Source organism: Ceratotherium simum, chromosome X (genome assembly GCF_057802395.1).
Source record: "Ceratotherium simum simum isolate JZ-2026a chromosome X, ASM5780239v1, whole genome shotgun sequence".
Classification (NCBI taxonomy): domain Eukaryota; kingdom Metazoa; phylum Chordata; class Mammalia; order Perissodactyla; family Rhinocerotidae; genus Ceratotherium; species Ceratotherium simum.
Window position 1 is genome coordinate 44,946,988 of NC_141940.1, and position 14,795 is coordinate 44,961,782.

The following is a 14,795-nucleotide window of genomic DNA, read 5'->3' on the forward strand; positions in this document are numbered from 1 at the left end:
AATTTTCTTTTGGTTAGGATTTACCTGGTATATATTTCCCCATCTTTTTACTTTTAATCTTTCCTGTCCTTAGGTTTTGGGTGTGTCCCTTGTAAAATAGCACATAGCTGGAGTTTTACATTTTATCCAGTCTGTTAATCCCTGTATTTTAAAGAGTGAGTTTTGCTCCTATATGTTTTTTGTGTTTATTAATGTATTGGAGCTTGTTTTTACCATCTTACCTTTTGCTTTTTATTTGTCTCATTTTTCTATGCTTTCTTTTTCTCCTTGACTTTAATTTTTTTTTTATTCTGTTTTCTTCTCCCCACTACTAATTCTGCAAGATCCCATCTCCAGTAAGCTGGCTGGTAACAGGGTTAGTGTTGGAAACAGCAGCAACCCATGGTTGAAGGTAGGGCTGGAGGTGGGATGTGGCTTTTCTGAAAGGAGTCAGATTGGCAACTGATGGGGGAGAGGAGGCAGGGAGCTGATGGAGGTCATGGCTGATGGACTCTAAAAACATTTTTTTTTTACAAGTGTGAGACAAGGATGTCTCATGGGATTGGAGGAAAGAGAAGTGGGAGTGTGAGATGAATGAAGGCTTAAAATAGAACCCAAAGGGACTAGGTTAGGGAACTGAACTAAGGGCAAGTAAAAAGATCTGTGGATGACAATGAGGGTCCAGCTGAGGTTGGAGACCAGGAATTATGCAGGACCTGGGTATAGGAGCAGACAAGGCAGACCTTAGCATTGGTACAGGTTTGAGATTTTGATGGACAGTTGTGGCAGAGGGATGAAGGTACATGGATATGGGAGATACTGGTGAGAGTGGTACAAATGTTGAGCCATCTGGAGTCCAGGATGGGTAGGAAAGGAATAAAGATCAGCAGGAGGCAAGTAGACCAAGAGAAAATGGAGGGTGGGCTGAAGACTATGCTCTTGATCAGGTTGAAGAACGGTACAGTGGGAGTGATCTGTGATTGGAAAGTAGGCATCCTTGAATTTAAGATTTCAGAGTGGGGAAGTTCTGGTTGGCCAAGTCCATGAGTGAAAAATAAAGGGAAGATATATAGTATAAGCAGTTCTGTTTTCTTTCTTTCTTTTTTTTTTTTTATGAGGAAGATCAGCCCTAAGCTAACATCTGATGCCAATCCTCCTCTTTTTTTTTTGCTGGGGAAGATTGGCCCTGAGCTAACGTCCGTGCCCATCTTCCTCTACTTTATATGGGACGCCGCCACAGCATGACTCAACAAGCAGTGCATCGGTGCATGCCCGGGATCTGAACTGGTGAAGCCCAGGCCACTGCAGCGGAACGCGCGCACTTAACCACTTGCGCCATCGGGCTGGCCCCTTGCAGTTCCGTTTTCTTATGGTGTTATCTTTATCTCCTCAACAATGTTCTTACTTCCCTGCCCTTTGATATTACATATCAAAAGTACTTGTGCCAATGTACCTGTCTCATCACAGAACTCTGCTGCATCTCCACAAGCACCAGTTTTCTAATAAATTTGGTTTTGTTCTCATTCCCATTGTGCCTGTGCCATCCTTGGTCTTCAGCTGCCAGGTAGTTGGTGATACCTATTTCGTCCAGGAGCCGCTGATTTTTTGGCCAGTGCTTCAGCCGTAATCACATGTATGGGAATTCATTTCCACAATGCTTTTGATTGCTCTGTTCAATATTTTATAATTGCTTTGGCTATGATCCTGCCTGGAGGGAGCCAGTAGAGCACTAGCTCTAGAATCAGATTGCCTGGGCTTTAATCCCAGCAACTTCATTTAGTTGCTGTTTATTTTGGGGCAAGTTAACCTAACCTCTCCTGAGTCCTCATCTATAAAATGGGGATAATAATAGTACCTCACTCTCGGGGTTGTTGTGAGGATTCAAATAGTTAATATATGTAAAGTACTGGTTGCCTGGCGTATAGTAAATTCTCAATAAATGGAACTGTTGGGGTGATGATGACAGTGATGATGATCAACAATAGTGGTGGCATATGCAACACTATGTTCCAAATATTGTGTTAGATGTTGGGCCAGACACGTAGAAGAATATTGAAAGAGTCCTTGTTCTCATGGAGAATATATATTCTCCTTGGGGATAAAAGCTAAGAATTCTTCCTCAAGACTACCTAAGAAAGGGACTATGAAAGAGGTTTAGTGTCTTACACTTCAGTAAAGGCCAGGAAATAGCCAAGTCGAGAAAATGTTGAGGTTTCAGGAACCTATATAGTTTGCTCTATTGTTTATACTCTCTATTGTCCTATAGGTAGTTAGTAAAAAAAAAAAAATTCAAGTGAAAAGGACTTGTGGTCTAGTTTCAAGAGAGAGCACAAAAGGTATGTATAATCCTCATTTCCTTTCTTACTATGTCTATCCTGGGCTCTTTGACTCCCATGACTCCAAATCTATACTTTCAGGTACGGTCTCTCTTCTAACTGCTCCTGGGCCGAATTCCCTGCATATCCTGTATGCAGCACAAACTCAGTATGACTAAAGTGAAACTTCTTGCCTTACTTCCAAACCTGTTTCTTCTCTTACAGCCTTTATCACTGTTAGGACTATCACTAGCCAGTCAGTTGTTTAACCTAGACATGTGAGGTAGGCATCTTTGACTTCTTCTTCATCCTCTCAATCAATCACTCCATTCTGTCGATTTTACTTCTCAAACCTCTTCTCTGTCCCTTTGGCTTGCTGCCCTGGTTTAGGCCTGCCCTGTAGCAGATTTGGTGAGTATGTGTGGTCCAAACATGTGTTCCAAACATTGTGATTGGCCCTTTAACACACACTACTGTATTTCATTTTCTTGACAACTTTGTGAGGTAGGTCATTTTGTAGATGAGAAACTAGAGGGTGACAGAAATAAAATGACTTGTCCAGTTGGTTAGAGGCACACTTAGTAAACCTAGATTATCTTTTGTCTGGACGATTGCAATAATCCCCTGTCTCCTTTGAATTTTCTTTTTTGATATTTAAAAGTAAGACATATTCATAAAGGAATCTTTTTGGATGACATGCCTACCCAGACTAGGGAAACTAAAGAAAAAGTAAACAAGTGGGACTTTATCAGATTAAAGAGCTTCTACAAGACAAACGAAACCAGAATCAAGATGAACAGACAACCCACCAGCTGGGAGAGAATATTTGCAAAACATATATCTGACAAGGGGTTGATCTCCATAATATATAAAGAACTCATGCAACTGAACAACAAAAAACAAACAACCCGATCAAAAAATGGGCAGAGGAAATGAACAGACACTTCTCCAAGAAGATATACAGATGGCCGATAGACACATGAAAAGATGTTCAACATCACTAATCATCAGGGAAATGCAAATCAAAACAACACTAAGATATCACCTCACGCCCATTAGAATGGCTATAATCACCAAGACAAAAAACAACAAATGTTGGAGAGGATGTGGAGAAACAGGAACCCTCATACACAGCTGGTGAGAATGCAAATTGGTGCAGCCTCTATGGAAAACGGTATGGAGATTCCTCAAAGAATTAAAAATAGAGATGCCCTATGATCCAGCCCTCCCACTGCTGGAAATCTATCCAACGAACCTGAAATCAACAACCAAAGAGGCTTATGCACCCCTATGTTCATTGCAGCATTATTCACTATAGCCCAGAAGTGGAAGAAACCTGTGTCCCTTGAGTGACGATTAGATCAAGAAGATGTGGTATATATATACAATGAAATACTACTCAGCCATAAAAAAATACAAAATCCTCCCATTTGCAACAACATGGATGGACCTTGAGGGTATTATGTTAAGTGAAGTAAGCCAAAAAGAGAAAGACAAACACTGTATGATCTCACTCGTATGTGGAATATAAACCAACACATGGACAGAGAAAACTGTATTGTGGTTACCAGGGGCAATGGGAGTGGGGGTTGGGCACAAGGGGTGAAGGGAGACATATATATGGTGATGGACAAACAAAAATGTACAACCCAAAATTTCACAATGTTATAAACTATTAAAACATCAATAAAAAAGTAAGACATATTAAAAAATGAGCTATGTAAAATAACAAGTGAAAGTTGTCCTCTCCCAATTTTACTCCCCAAGAGAAACCAATGATAATGGTTTTTCTTCTAGACCTTTTTCTTTGCATATACAAATGTATGGATACATACCAAAGAGATCATTCAGTATAGTCCTACAGCTACTTTTTTTTTTTCATTCAAGGACGTATTTTCATACAGATTCACCAAATTTTTTTAATGGATGCATAGTATGCCATTATATGCAAGTGTTATTTACATATGAAAATACGTACATATTTGAGAGTTATAAAGTCTGGCCCCAACCTATCTTTCCTACCATTCTCCCGGACCAACAAACCTATACTCTGTTCTATAAGGCAAAATCCACCTCTTCTGTAAAACCTTTCATATATACAGCTCTCTCCCCTCTCTGTGCAAGATAGAATTAGTTACTTCCTTCTCTAAGTTCTCACAGTACTTAATTTATTATCTTCTGATAGCACTTAGTACATTGTACTGTATTTATATGTATTTGTCTCCTCTACTAACTCTGTGAACTTCTTAAGGACAGGAACTGTGTCTTACACAGCTCTGTATCTCCAGCACTTTGCACGATGCCTGTCAGAGTGGGTGCTCAACAAATGTGTGTGAAATGGGTGAAGATATTCTTGAGGTAGTGTTCGCAGTAAGAACTTTGGGAGATAGAGTAGGTGGTGGAAGTTGTGAAGTGTAGCAGAAAGCTGACTCAATCCTGGGCACATGGAAGCTGGTCAGGAAAGGAGAAGTGGGCTTCACTGGCTGGAGTCCCCATGTGATTTTCTCCTCCACCACAGAGACCAGCTCTCTGATTATTTGGGTTAATAGACTTGGGACTTGAAAATATTTAACGTTCATTTAAACATTTAAAGTTGAAAATAGGATGATTGAGGATCCACTTGCTGGAGTGGGAGTTTGACTCAGCTATTCTGTACTCTTTCCAGAATAAGATGCCTATGCTGAAAGACACAACTGTTTCCCTTTTCTTCTTGAAAAATCAAAGCCTCTTCATTTGCAGGGCAGGATTCAGGTGGGCGTATGACTGGTAGAAAGGTCAGATACTTCGATGTTGTCTCTTTAGCCTGGCTCAAGGGGGAAGTAGCCTACCCAAAGGCTCAAGGGCTGTGGGCTTACTCTGGAGTAAATTATGTGTGTGAAATTAGTTCTTATCTTATTTCAGGCAACTCTGGTAGCTCTCCTGGTCTGATTGCTTTGAAGAAAGAATAGTAGAGGAAAAAATAGAATAAATCATGTCGGAGATACTTGACCTCTCTTTTCTGTCTGACATGGAAAGGGATTTGATCCTCAGTGTTATACAACGAGATGAGGAGCTCCGGAAAGCAGATGAGAAAAGGATTAGGTAAGACTCCCAGAAAAAGCATGGGTTCCCAGGCCTTTGACCAATGATATCTGGACTTTTCCTTATACCTCTCATCTGACTTTCAGAGGAACTTGTATGTGAGGTTTACAGCCCCTCATTGAGTGAGGTTGAGCTCTGAGGTTGTTGCTTTCACAGAACCAAATAGTCTTACTGTCTCTACCCCTCAAGCCCTCTCCATCCAGCTTATGCAGATTCTGAATCCACTTGTCCTTCTCTTTTTGGTCTTGGCAGGCGACTGAAGAATGAGTTACTGGAGATGAAAAGGAAAGGGGCCAAGAGGGGCAGCCAACACTATAGCGATCGGACCTGTGCCCGGTGCCAGGAAAGCCTGGGCCGTTTGACTCCCAAGACCAACACTTGTCGGGGTTGTAATCACCTGGTGTGCCGGGACTGCCGCATCCAGGAAAGCAATGGTACCTGGAGGTGCAAGGTGTGCGCCAAGGAAATGTGAGTGTCGCCTATGGCTGAGTAGAGAGGAAATGAGGCCCCAGGTGTGGTGAGACTTTCTCCCCTCGGCCTTTGTTGGTTGAATGACAAGGGCCATTTTTCATCCATATGTCATTTTCTTTCATTCCATCCCAGAGAGCTGAAGAAGGCAACTGGAGACTGGTTTTATGACCAGAAAGTGAATCGCTTTGCTTACCGCACAGGGAGTGAGATAATCAGGATGTCCCTGCGCCGCAAACCTGCAGGTACCAGACCTGTCTAGAAATGGTTCCTTGAGGTGCTTGATCTCAGTGATAGATCCTCTGGTGTGGAATCCTAGTGTATTCTTAACTGGTGGTATCTTCACTCCATGGGCTCAGCCTGTTTGTGGGGAATATAAAGATTGTATTGCCATCCCTTCTGCAAGTGTGATGTGTTTCCGTTTCCCCACTCGTCATCACCACTCTGCCGTGCTTTTGTTTGTTTTGAAGTGAATAAAAGAGAGACAGTGGGACAGTCCCTCCTTCATCAGTCACAGATGGGCGATATCTGGCCAGGAAGAAAAATCATTCAGGAGCAACAGAAGGAGCCCAGGTAAGAACCAAGCAATCATTTAAAGAAATGCTACATGTCCCTTTAATTCTATTATTTTTTTACTTTCTTCTATTTATAAAATAATAAGTGTTCATTGAAGGAAAATATGGAAAGTACAGAAAAGAATAAAGAAGGAGGAAAAAAAATTCCTAATCCTACTACCCACATGTAAACATTAACATTTTGGCATATTTACTTTGTTCTTTATAAAAACAATTTGAAGATAAATAAAAATAACACCTACTCATTATTAAAAATTTAACCAGTATAGGAAATAATAAAGAAAACAACAAATCACCCAAATTCCTACTACCCCAGTATTCACATTCTGTGAAAATTATTTTAGATATCTTTTGTGCATATATATATATATATAGATAGAGGGATGGGTGGATGGATCGACTGAAAAACCTTTATAATATTGGATCATAATGTATTAAATTAAAAACATTCTGTTTAATTTTGCTTGAATTTAACAGAATAAAACACTGAAATAAAATTGAAGAATTGCTAATATTCAGGCAAATGTTTCTTTGCCATAAAAGATATTAGTCATTAATATCCCTCTAAGTTTAAGAAAAAATATTATGAAAACCATTGAGCAGTTAGTCATTTTTTTCTAGTGTCTTTTTGGTAACAATCTTATTGAGATATAATTACATATCACACAATTCACCCATTTATAGTGTACAATGCAATGGTTTTTAGTATATTCACAGAATTGAGCAACCACCACCTAAATTGATTTTAGAACTTTCATCACCTTAAAAAGAAACCCTGTACCCTTTAGCTATCATTCCCCCAACCTTCCTATCCTTTACCATCCCTAAGCAATCACTGATCTACTTTCTGTCTCTATTTTCCTATTCTGGACGTTTTATTTAAATGGAATCATACAACACGTGGTCTTTTGTAACTGTCTTCTTTCACTTAACGTACTGTTTTCAAGGTTCATCCACGTTGAAGCATGTATCAGTACTTCATTTTCTTTATTGCCAAATAGTATTCCATTATATGTATATACAACATTTGTTTATCCATTCATCTGTTGATGGACATTTGGGTTGTTTCCACTTTTTGGCTATTATAGTTAATGTTGTTCTGAACATTCGTTATGAGTTATTGTGTAGACATATGTTTTCATTTCTCTTAAGTAGATACCTAGGAGTGGAGTTGCTGGGTCAAATGGTCATTTAGTCATTTTTTAAATCTACCTGTTTCAATATTAAACATCAGTGGACTCTCTGCTATGAAAGAGGAGGAGATTGGCTTTCTTACACTTCCTCCCAACTATTTTCCCTACTCCCACTTTTTATTACTCAAATTATTTTTACTTTGTCAGGACTTAAAACATTTACATTCTGTTATGCAACCATAAATCATCTACTTGTTTTATCTATTTATTTAGTTTTAGTTCGTGTTTAAAAGGATTGTATGCTTACAGCCAGGCCTTGGACCATAGCTTCTCTCTATTTCTGAATTCTTTACTTTGATTTATTTCTTGGTTGTCTGGATTTTATCATTGAGAACTTCCTTCAAGAAGGGCTAATGGGGGCCGGCCCTGTGGCTTAGCGGTTAAGTGTGCGCGCTCCGCTACTGGCGGCCGCACACCGATGCACCACTTCTCCGGCCATGCTGAGGCCGCATCCCACATACAGCAACTAGAAGGATGTGCAACTATGACATACAGCTATCTACTGGGGCTTTGGGGAAAAAAAAAAAAGGAGGAGGATTGGCAATAGATGTTGGCTCGGAGCCGGTCTTCCTCAGCAAAAAGAGGAGGATTAGCATGGATGTTAGCTCAGGGCTGATTTTCCTCACAAAAAAAAATAATAATAAAAGAAGAGCTAACAGGTACTATATTTATTTCATTCTTTCATCTTAAGAATGTCTCCTAGTACCTTTATACTTGAACAATATTTTGGATATTATATTCTTAGGTCACGCTTTCTTTCCCTCAGAATGTTGTAGCCATTACTCCATTGGCTTCTGCCACTGAATGTCACTGTGGAGAAGTCTGAGGCCAGCTAGCCTCTTGTTTTTCTCCCTTGTAGGTAATTTACTCTGTGTGTGTGTGCGTGTGTGTGTGTGTATGCATGCCTGAAAAATTCCTTTTATTTTTCTTGAAGTGTAGTAACTTAACAAGGATGTATCTCAATGGTGATCATCCTGTATCATTTTTGCCTAATATGAGGTGTATCCTTGATGAGTTCTTTCTTCATTGCTGGAAAATTTTTCTGTATTGTAACCTCTGAACTCTTTTTCTGTTTCATCAGTTAAGTTCTCCACCTCAAGGACATTGGATTTCTTTATCCTCCATTTCTGTCCTTTTCTTTAACTATCAAATGCAAGAGAAAAAGAGAAAGATGAAAGCAATTAACCATGATTAGCGCAACCCTTTCCTCTGTGTTACTTTGATTTTCAGCCATTTTCTTTCTTCCCCTCCTTCCCTTTTTCCCTCTCTCCCTTTTTGCTGTATCTAATTTACTTATTTGAATGAATTATCATGTTTAGGTTTTAATTTGTTCTTTGCTCTCAATCTTCCTTTTTCTCCAATTTTGTTGTTTTATCATCTTGTATTTGAGCTCTTGTGCTTTATCAATATATTCTTAAGTTCTTCTGTAGTCTAAAGCACTCGCAAGAAATCTGCTTCTTTTTCTAGGGTTATATTCTACTCCAGAATGGGTTCTTTCTCCATCTTGCAAGTTGTTTCTATTTCTCCCCACCCCATGGCTTATTTATATATCTGCCTGACCATTTCTTTTCATTTTACTGCTGTTTAACATGGGAAGGTCTGCCCATGTCTTTTGTTTGCTCTGATACAGTGTGTGTGAATTGTTCTTGACAGCCTTCTCACCTCAACTTGAAACAATTTATCTCTTCCCCCCACCCAACTATACTTTAGTTTAAGGATAGAATATTCCTTACTTTTTTATTACATTTTTTTTTATTGAGGTAATGTTGGTTTCTATATACTTCTTTTTCGGAACCTGAGGGGAGGGGCAAGAGGCACCTTGGGGGTCCTGGGTTTTGGTCTCCTGAAATTCTCTTAAGGGTCTGGGCTCACTCAGTCCAGCTCTGGATGCGTCCTCTAGCTCATACCAGTGCCCTGAGAGATGACATACTCCAGCAGTCTCGTCTGCCTTTGTTGGGGTCCCCCAATGATACCTGGGGCCACAAATCTCGAGGACTTTTGTTTTCCTTAACTTATCCCAGGACTTACATAGTCTGCACATCTCCACATTGGAAGGAGTTTTTCTGAGCTAAATCTTTCTTCTGTTTTCTTAGCCGTGACTTTTTGAACTTTATGACTTGATGCTTTACTCCTTTCCTCATTTGGTTGCTGCTGGTGAATTTTTGGCTTTTTATTTGTGTTTTTTTCCTAACTTTACCTCAACCAAAGAGAAATGACTTAATCACGTGTTATATGATTGTTGAGAAGCAATATAGAAATATAAAATGAGTTCCCAGTAACCTCACTGCTTCTGCCCCGGACAATTATTGTTAATAGTCGTTAATAGTTTTGGTGTATGGACTACCAGACTGTCTAAATGTACAAATATGGGTGGGATTCTTAAATTTTTAACTTCTTTTTTAAAGAGGATCATACCATATACGTGTTAAGGAAAAAAAATGAAAAAGAACTTTAAAAAAATAATACAGATAATCCAATAGAAAATGGGCAAAAGATTTGAATAGACATTTCCCCAAAGACAATATACAGCTGTCAAATAAGCACATGAAAAGATGCACAACATCATTAGTCATTAGCCAAATGCAGATTAAAATCACAATAAAATACTATTCTATACCCACTAGAATGGCTAAAATTGAAAAGACAGGCCATACCAATTGTTGGTGAGGATGTAAAGCAACTGGAATTCTCATACACTGCTGGTGGGAATGTACAACAGTGCAGCCACTTTGAAAAACAGTGTAGTAGTGTCTTAACAAGTTAAATGTGCACCCACTTTGTGATTCAGCCATTCTATTCCTAGATATTTACTCAAGAGAAGTGAAAGCATATGTTCATACAAAGACTTGTACATGAATGTTTGTAGCAGCTTTATTTGTGATAGCCAAAACCTAGAAACAGCCCACATGTCTATCAACAGCTGAAGGGGTAACTGTGGTTTGTTTATACAATGGACTGCTATTCAGCAGTGGAAAGAAATGAACTACTGATATATGCAACAATATGATGAATCTCAAAGTAATCATGCTGAGTGAAAGAAGCCAAACGAAAAAGGAGACATACTGTATAATTCTGTTTATATAAAATTCTAGAAAATGCAAGCTAAATTTTAGTGACAGAAAGCAGATCAACACTTACTTGGGGATGGGGCAGGGAGGGAGGGATGGATTACGAAGGGGCACGAGGAAATTTTTGGGAGTGATAGATGTGTTCACTAACTTAATTGTGCTGATGGTTTCCTAAGTGTATACATGTGTCAAAACTCATCAAATTGCACACTTAAATGTGCAGTTTATTTATGTCAGTTATAACGCAAGGTGTAAAAGGAAAAATTATAGACAAATATAATATCTTTCCATGTCAGCACCAAGGATCTACCTCATTCTTTTTGCTGTCTGTACAGTGTTTCGCTGTATGTAGGTACTGTGAGTTTATCCACACGACCTTGAGTGGGTGACTCATCTATTCTAGGTGATGAGGGCCCCTTTTTCCTTTGTGGGTAAGGATAAGAATGGCTTTTATTTCCTGAACGTGATTAACACATCTGACATCATCGGTCAGAATGTAATTTTTGAAATCTACTGCTTCTGGCTGGCTGTGATCTCTTGTCTCATTGGACCCAGAAGACTCTTATTTATCCTAAACATGGAAACAGATTAAGTGGTCATAAATGATCCTTTTCCATAAAATTATAGAGCCTTTGAGATAATTGAATTCAACCCCCTTATTTTTACAGAAAAGAAAGCAGGATAAGTGATTTACCTGAGATCATACAGATAGTTAGAGCCCAGGACTCCCATATCTTAGTCTATTTTTTACTGCACAGATGCCAAATAATTGCTTTTTTTGCCCTAGGGTTGTTTGTATCAGTCCTGGATCAGTATGTATTAATCTAGGAAAAAATACAAGCAGAAAACCCTCTTCACGGGCCATTGTTAAAGTACCTCTCTAGAGGAATGGTTCCAATTTGGCTTCTGTATTCTTTGGGGCAAAAAGGGGAAAAGATTGATTCTAAAGTAGAAATGAAATCAAGCTCCCCGCTGTGTCTTGGACTATAAAGCTAATACATCTCTCAAGAAATGACCACTGTTTCCCCTCTTCATGCCCTCTGATTTCCACCCCTGCTGTCTGTTTTCATTGAGCTTTCTCAAACATCATGTGATAACCTGGAAACTTTATTCTTTCCTGCCTAAGACATTATAGATTTTCGTTACTTCGTTCTTTGTTCACTTATTAGTTCATCCATTTGTTTAACAAATATCTATGAATGCCGACTATTTGCCAGGCACTGTTTTAGGCAGTGGGATACACTGGTGAATACAACAAAGTCCCTTGCTTGTGGAGCTTAGATTTGGGGGTAGGGGACACAGATAATAAATAATCAAGTAAATATATCATATATCAGGTGTTGACAAGTGCAGTGGAGAAAATGAAGTAGACTAAAGGGATAAGGAGTGCCAGGAAAGCATGTGTACATATGCTGTTTTATTTAGGATAGCCAGGGAAAAGTCTTAATAAGGTGATGTTTGAGCAAAGACATGAAGCAAATGAGGGAGCAGACCCGGAGAGTGTCTGGGGGAAAAGCATTCTAGGCAGAGAAAGCAGCAGGTATAAAGACCCTAAGGTGAGTTTTGTTTGGCATGTTTGAGTAATCTGGAACTGAGTGAGCGAGGGGGAAGTGGTAGGAGACGAGGACAGAGATGAGGTGAGAAGCAGATCATGTAATACTTGGCTGCCAATTGTGATGACTCTATCTTTTACTCTGAGTGAGAAAGAGGGCTCTGAGTGACAAGATATTATTTTTTCTTTTTCTAAATTGAGGTAAAATTCATATAACATAAAATTAGTCATTTTAACAATTTTAAAGTATACAATTCAGTGGCTTTTAGTACTTTCAGAATGTTGTGCAATCATCACCACTATCTCGTTTCAGAACATTTTCGTCACTCTGAAAAGAAACCTCGTGACCATTAAGCAGTCATTCCCGATTTCTCCCAGCCCCTAATCTACTTTCTGTCTCTATGGATTTGCCCATTCTGGACATTTCATATAAATAGACTCATACAAAATATGGCCGTTTGTCTGGCTTCTTTCACTTAGCATGTTTCAAGGTTCATCCATGTTATAGCATGTATTAGTACTTCATTCCTTTTTATTCTCAATAATAATTCATTGTATGGATACACTACATTTCATTTATCCATTCACCCATTGATGGAAATTTGGACTGTTTCCACCTATTGTGGAATTGCTATTGTGAATAATGCTACTATGAACATTTGTGTACAAGTTTTTGTGTGGACACGTGTTTTCATCTCTCTTGGGTATATACCTAGGAGTGGAATTGCTGGGTCATATGGTACTTCTATATTGGATTTGTATTTTAAAAGCTCATTTTGGCTGTTGTGTTGAGGATAGATTGTATGGGAACAAGGACAGAAGTAGGGCGTTCAGTTAGGAGACTATTGCAACCATCCAGGTGCTAGATGACGGTGGTTTAGACCAGAGTAATGGCACTGGAGGGGATGAGAATGGGTCAGATTCCAGATATACATTGAAGATAGAGCCAAAAGGATTTGTTAACAGATTGGATTTATATTATGAGAGAGCGAGGGGAGTCAAGGATGATTCTTAAGATTTTTGATCTGAGAAATAAAAGGAGGGAGTTGCCATTTGATAAAATTGACGGAAGAGCAGGTTTGGGGGAAGATTAAGGCCTTGGTTTTGGACTTGCTGTGTTTGAGACATCCAAGCAGACATGTCAAGTAGGCTGTTGGAAATACAAGTCTGGCATTTGAGTGAGAGAGAAATTTAGTTGTTATTAGTTTATAGAGGCTATTTACAGTCATGAGACTAGATGAGATCATTTAGGGATAATTCTAAATAGTGAAGAGAAGCAGTCCAAGGAATAAAGCTGGACACAATCCAAATATTAGAGGTCCAGGAGATGAGGAAGGACCAGCAATGGAGACTGAGAAAGAGTAGCCAGTGAGATCAGAGGGCCAGGAGAAGGTGGTGTCCTGGCAGCCAAGTGAAATTACCTGAGATACTTGAGGACGAATTATTTTTTTCCTTTTCTTGCTACTCACACAAATTTCTCGTGGTAATGGGCCTAGGAGTTGTCTCCTTCCCTTTAGAGATGAGGACTATTGTTTTGAATGCCCAGGGTCATCCTTCATTCAGCTGAAAAATGAATTCTGGTCTGCTGACTACTGTATTCAAAACATACTGCTTATTTATGTATATACTTTAAGCCCCACTGAGGGCATTTAGTCAAGAATTCAGTCAACAAATATTTGAGTGCCCACTCTGCTAGTTTCTCTTCTAGGCATTGGGAACACAGCAGTGAACAAGGTATGTGGTCACTGATCTCATGGAACTTAGTCTAATGGAGGAGAAAGACATTAAACAAATAATTTGTTTAAATTATTGAACAAATTAAATAATTTGTTTAAAATACATAAGCAAATAATTACATAGGTGATAACTGCTACCAAGGAATCAGGGTGCTTTAAGAGCACGTAGGAAGGTTACTAATCCAGACTTGGGGTGGAGGCATGGTCAGAGAGATTTGGAGGAATTGACATATAAGGAGAAACCTGAAGAAGGAATAGATTTAGCCAGGTGAAGAAAAATGGCCATTGTGAAAAGAACATCCCAGGCAGAGAAAAGAGGGAAGAGAGAGAGCTTTGGCATATTCAGGGAACCAAAAAAGCTTCATCATTCTGGAATGTAAAGTATAAAGAGAAGTGGAGGGTGAAAGATGAGTCTGGAGAGGTGAGCAGGGGTCAATCATTAAGGATTTTCTTGCCATGCTAAGGAGTTTGAACTCAATCCCAATAGCAATGGGGAACCACTGAACAGTTTTAAAAGCATACTCAGATATTCATCTTAAAAGGATCACTTACTTAGGCTACCATTGTGAATGGGCAGAAAGCCTGACTCCTGGCAGGAGAACCCACTCCCTTGATATATTGGCTCTTGGTTTTTATTCCAGTGTGCCATTTGAAGTGCCCAAGCTGAAAAGTGGGAAGAGTGCGCTGGAGGCTGAGAGTGAGAGTCTGGATAGCTACACAGCTGACTCAGATAGCACATCCAGGTGAGATCTCCCCCAGTCCCTGTACCTCCACTTAACCCGAGTTCTCATTTTGTTATCTAGCATCAGGATGCAGGGCTCTTATGCC

At 39.3% G+C, this 14,795-nt stretch overlaps 1 protein-coding gene across 1 annotated transcript in view; it reads left to right on the plus strand.

Annotated features, from left to right (window-relative positions):
- Positions 1-14,795, plus strand: part of SYTL4 (synaptotagmin like 4) — a 48,357-nt gene that overhangs the window by 18,944 nt on the left and 14,618 nt on the right. Inside the window, exons 3-7 of the mRNA XM_087427335.1 lie at positions 5,196-5,375; positions 5,628-5,843; positions 5,979-6,088; positions 6,314-6,416; positions 14,609-14,710. Of these exons, the coding sequence (XP_087283461.1) occupies positions 5,266-5,375; positions 5,628-5,843; positions 5,979-6,088; positions 6,314-6,416; positions 14,609-14,710 (641 nt within the window). The 5' untranslated portion in view covers positions 5,196-5,265. The remainder of the gene's footprint in view (positions 1-5,195; positions 5,376-5,627; positions 5,844-5,978; positions 6,089-6,313; positions 6,417-14,608; positions 14,711-14,795) is intronic.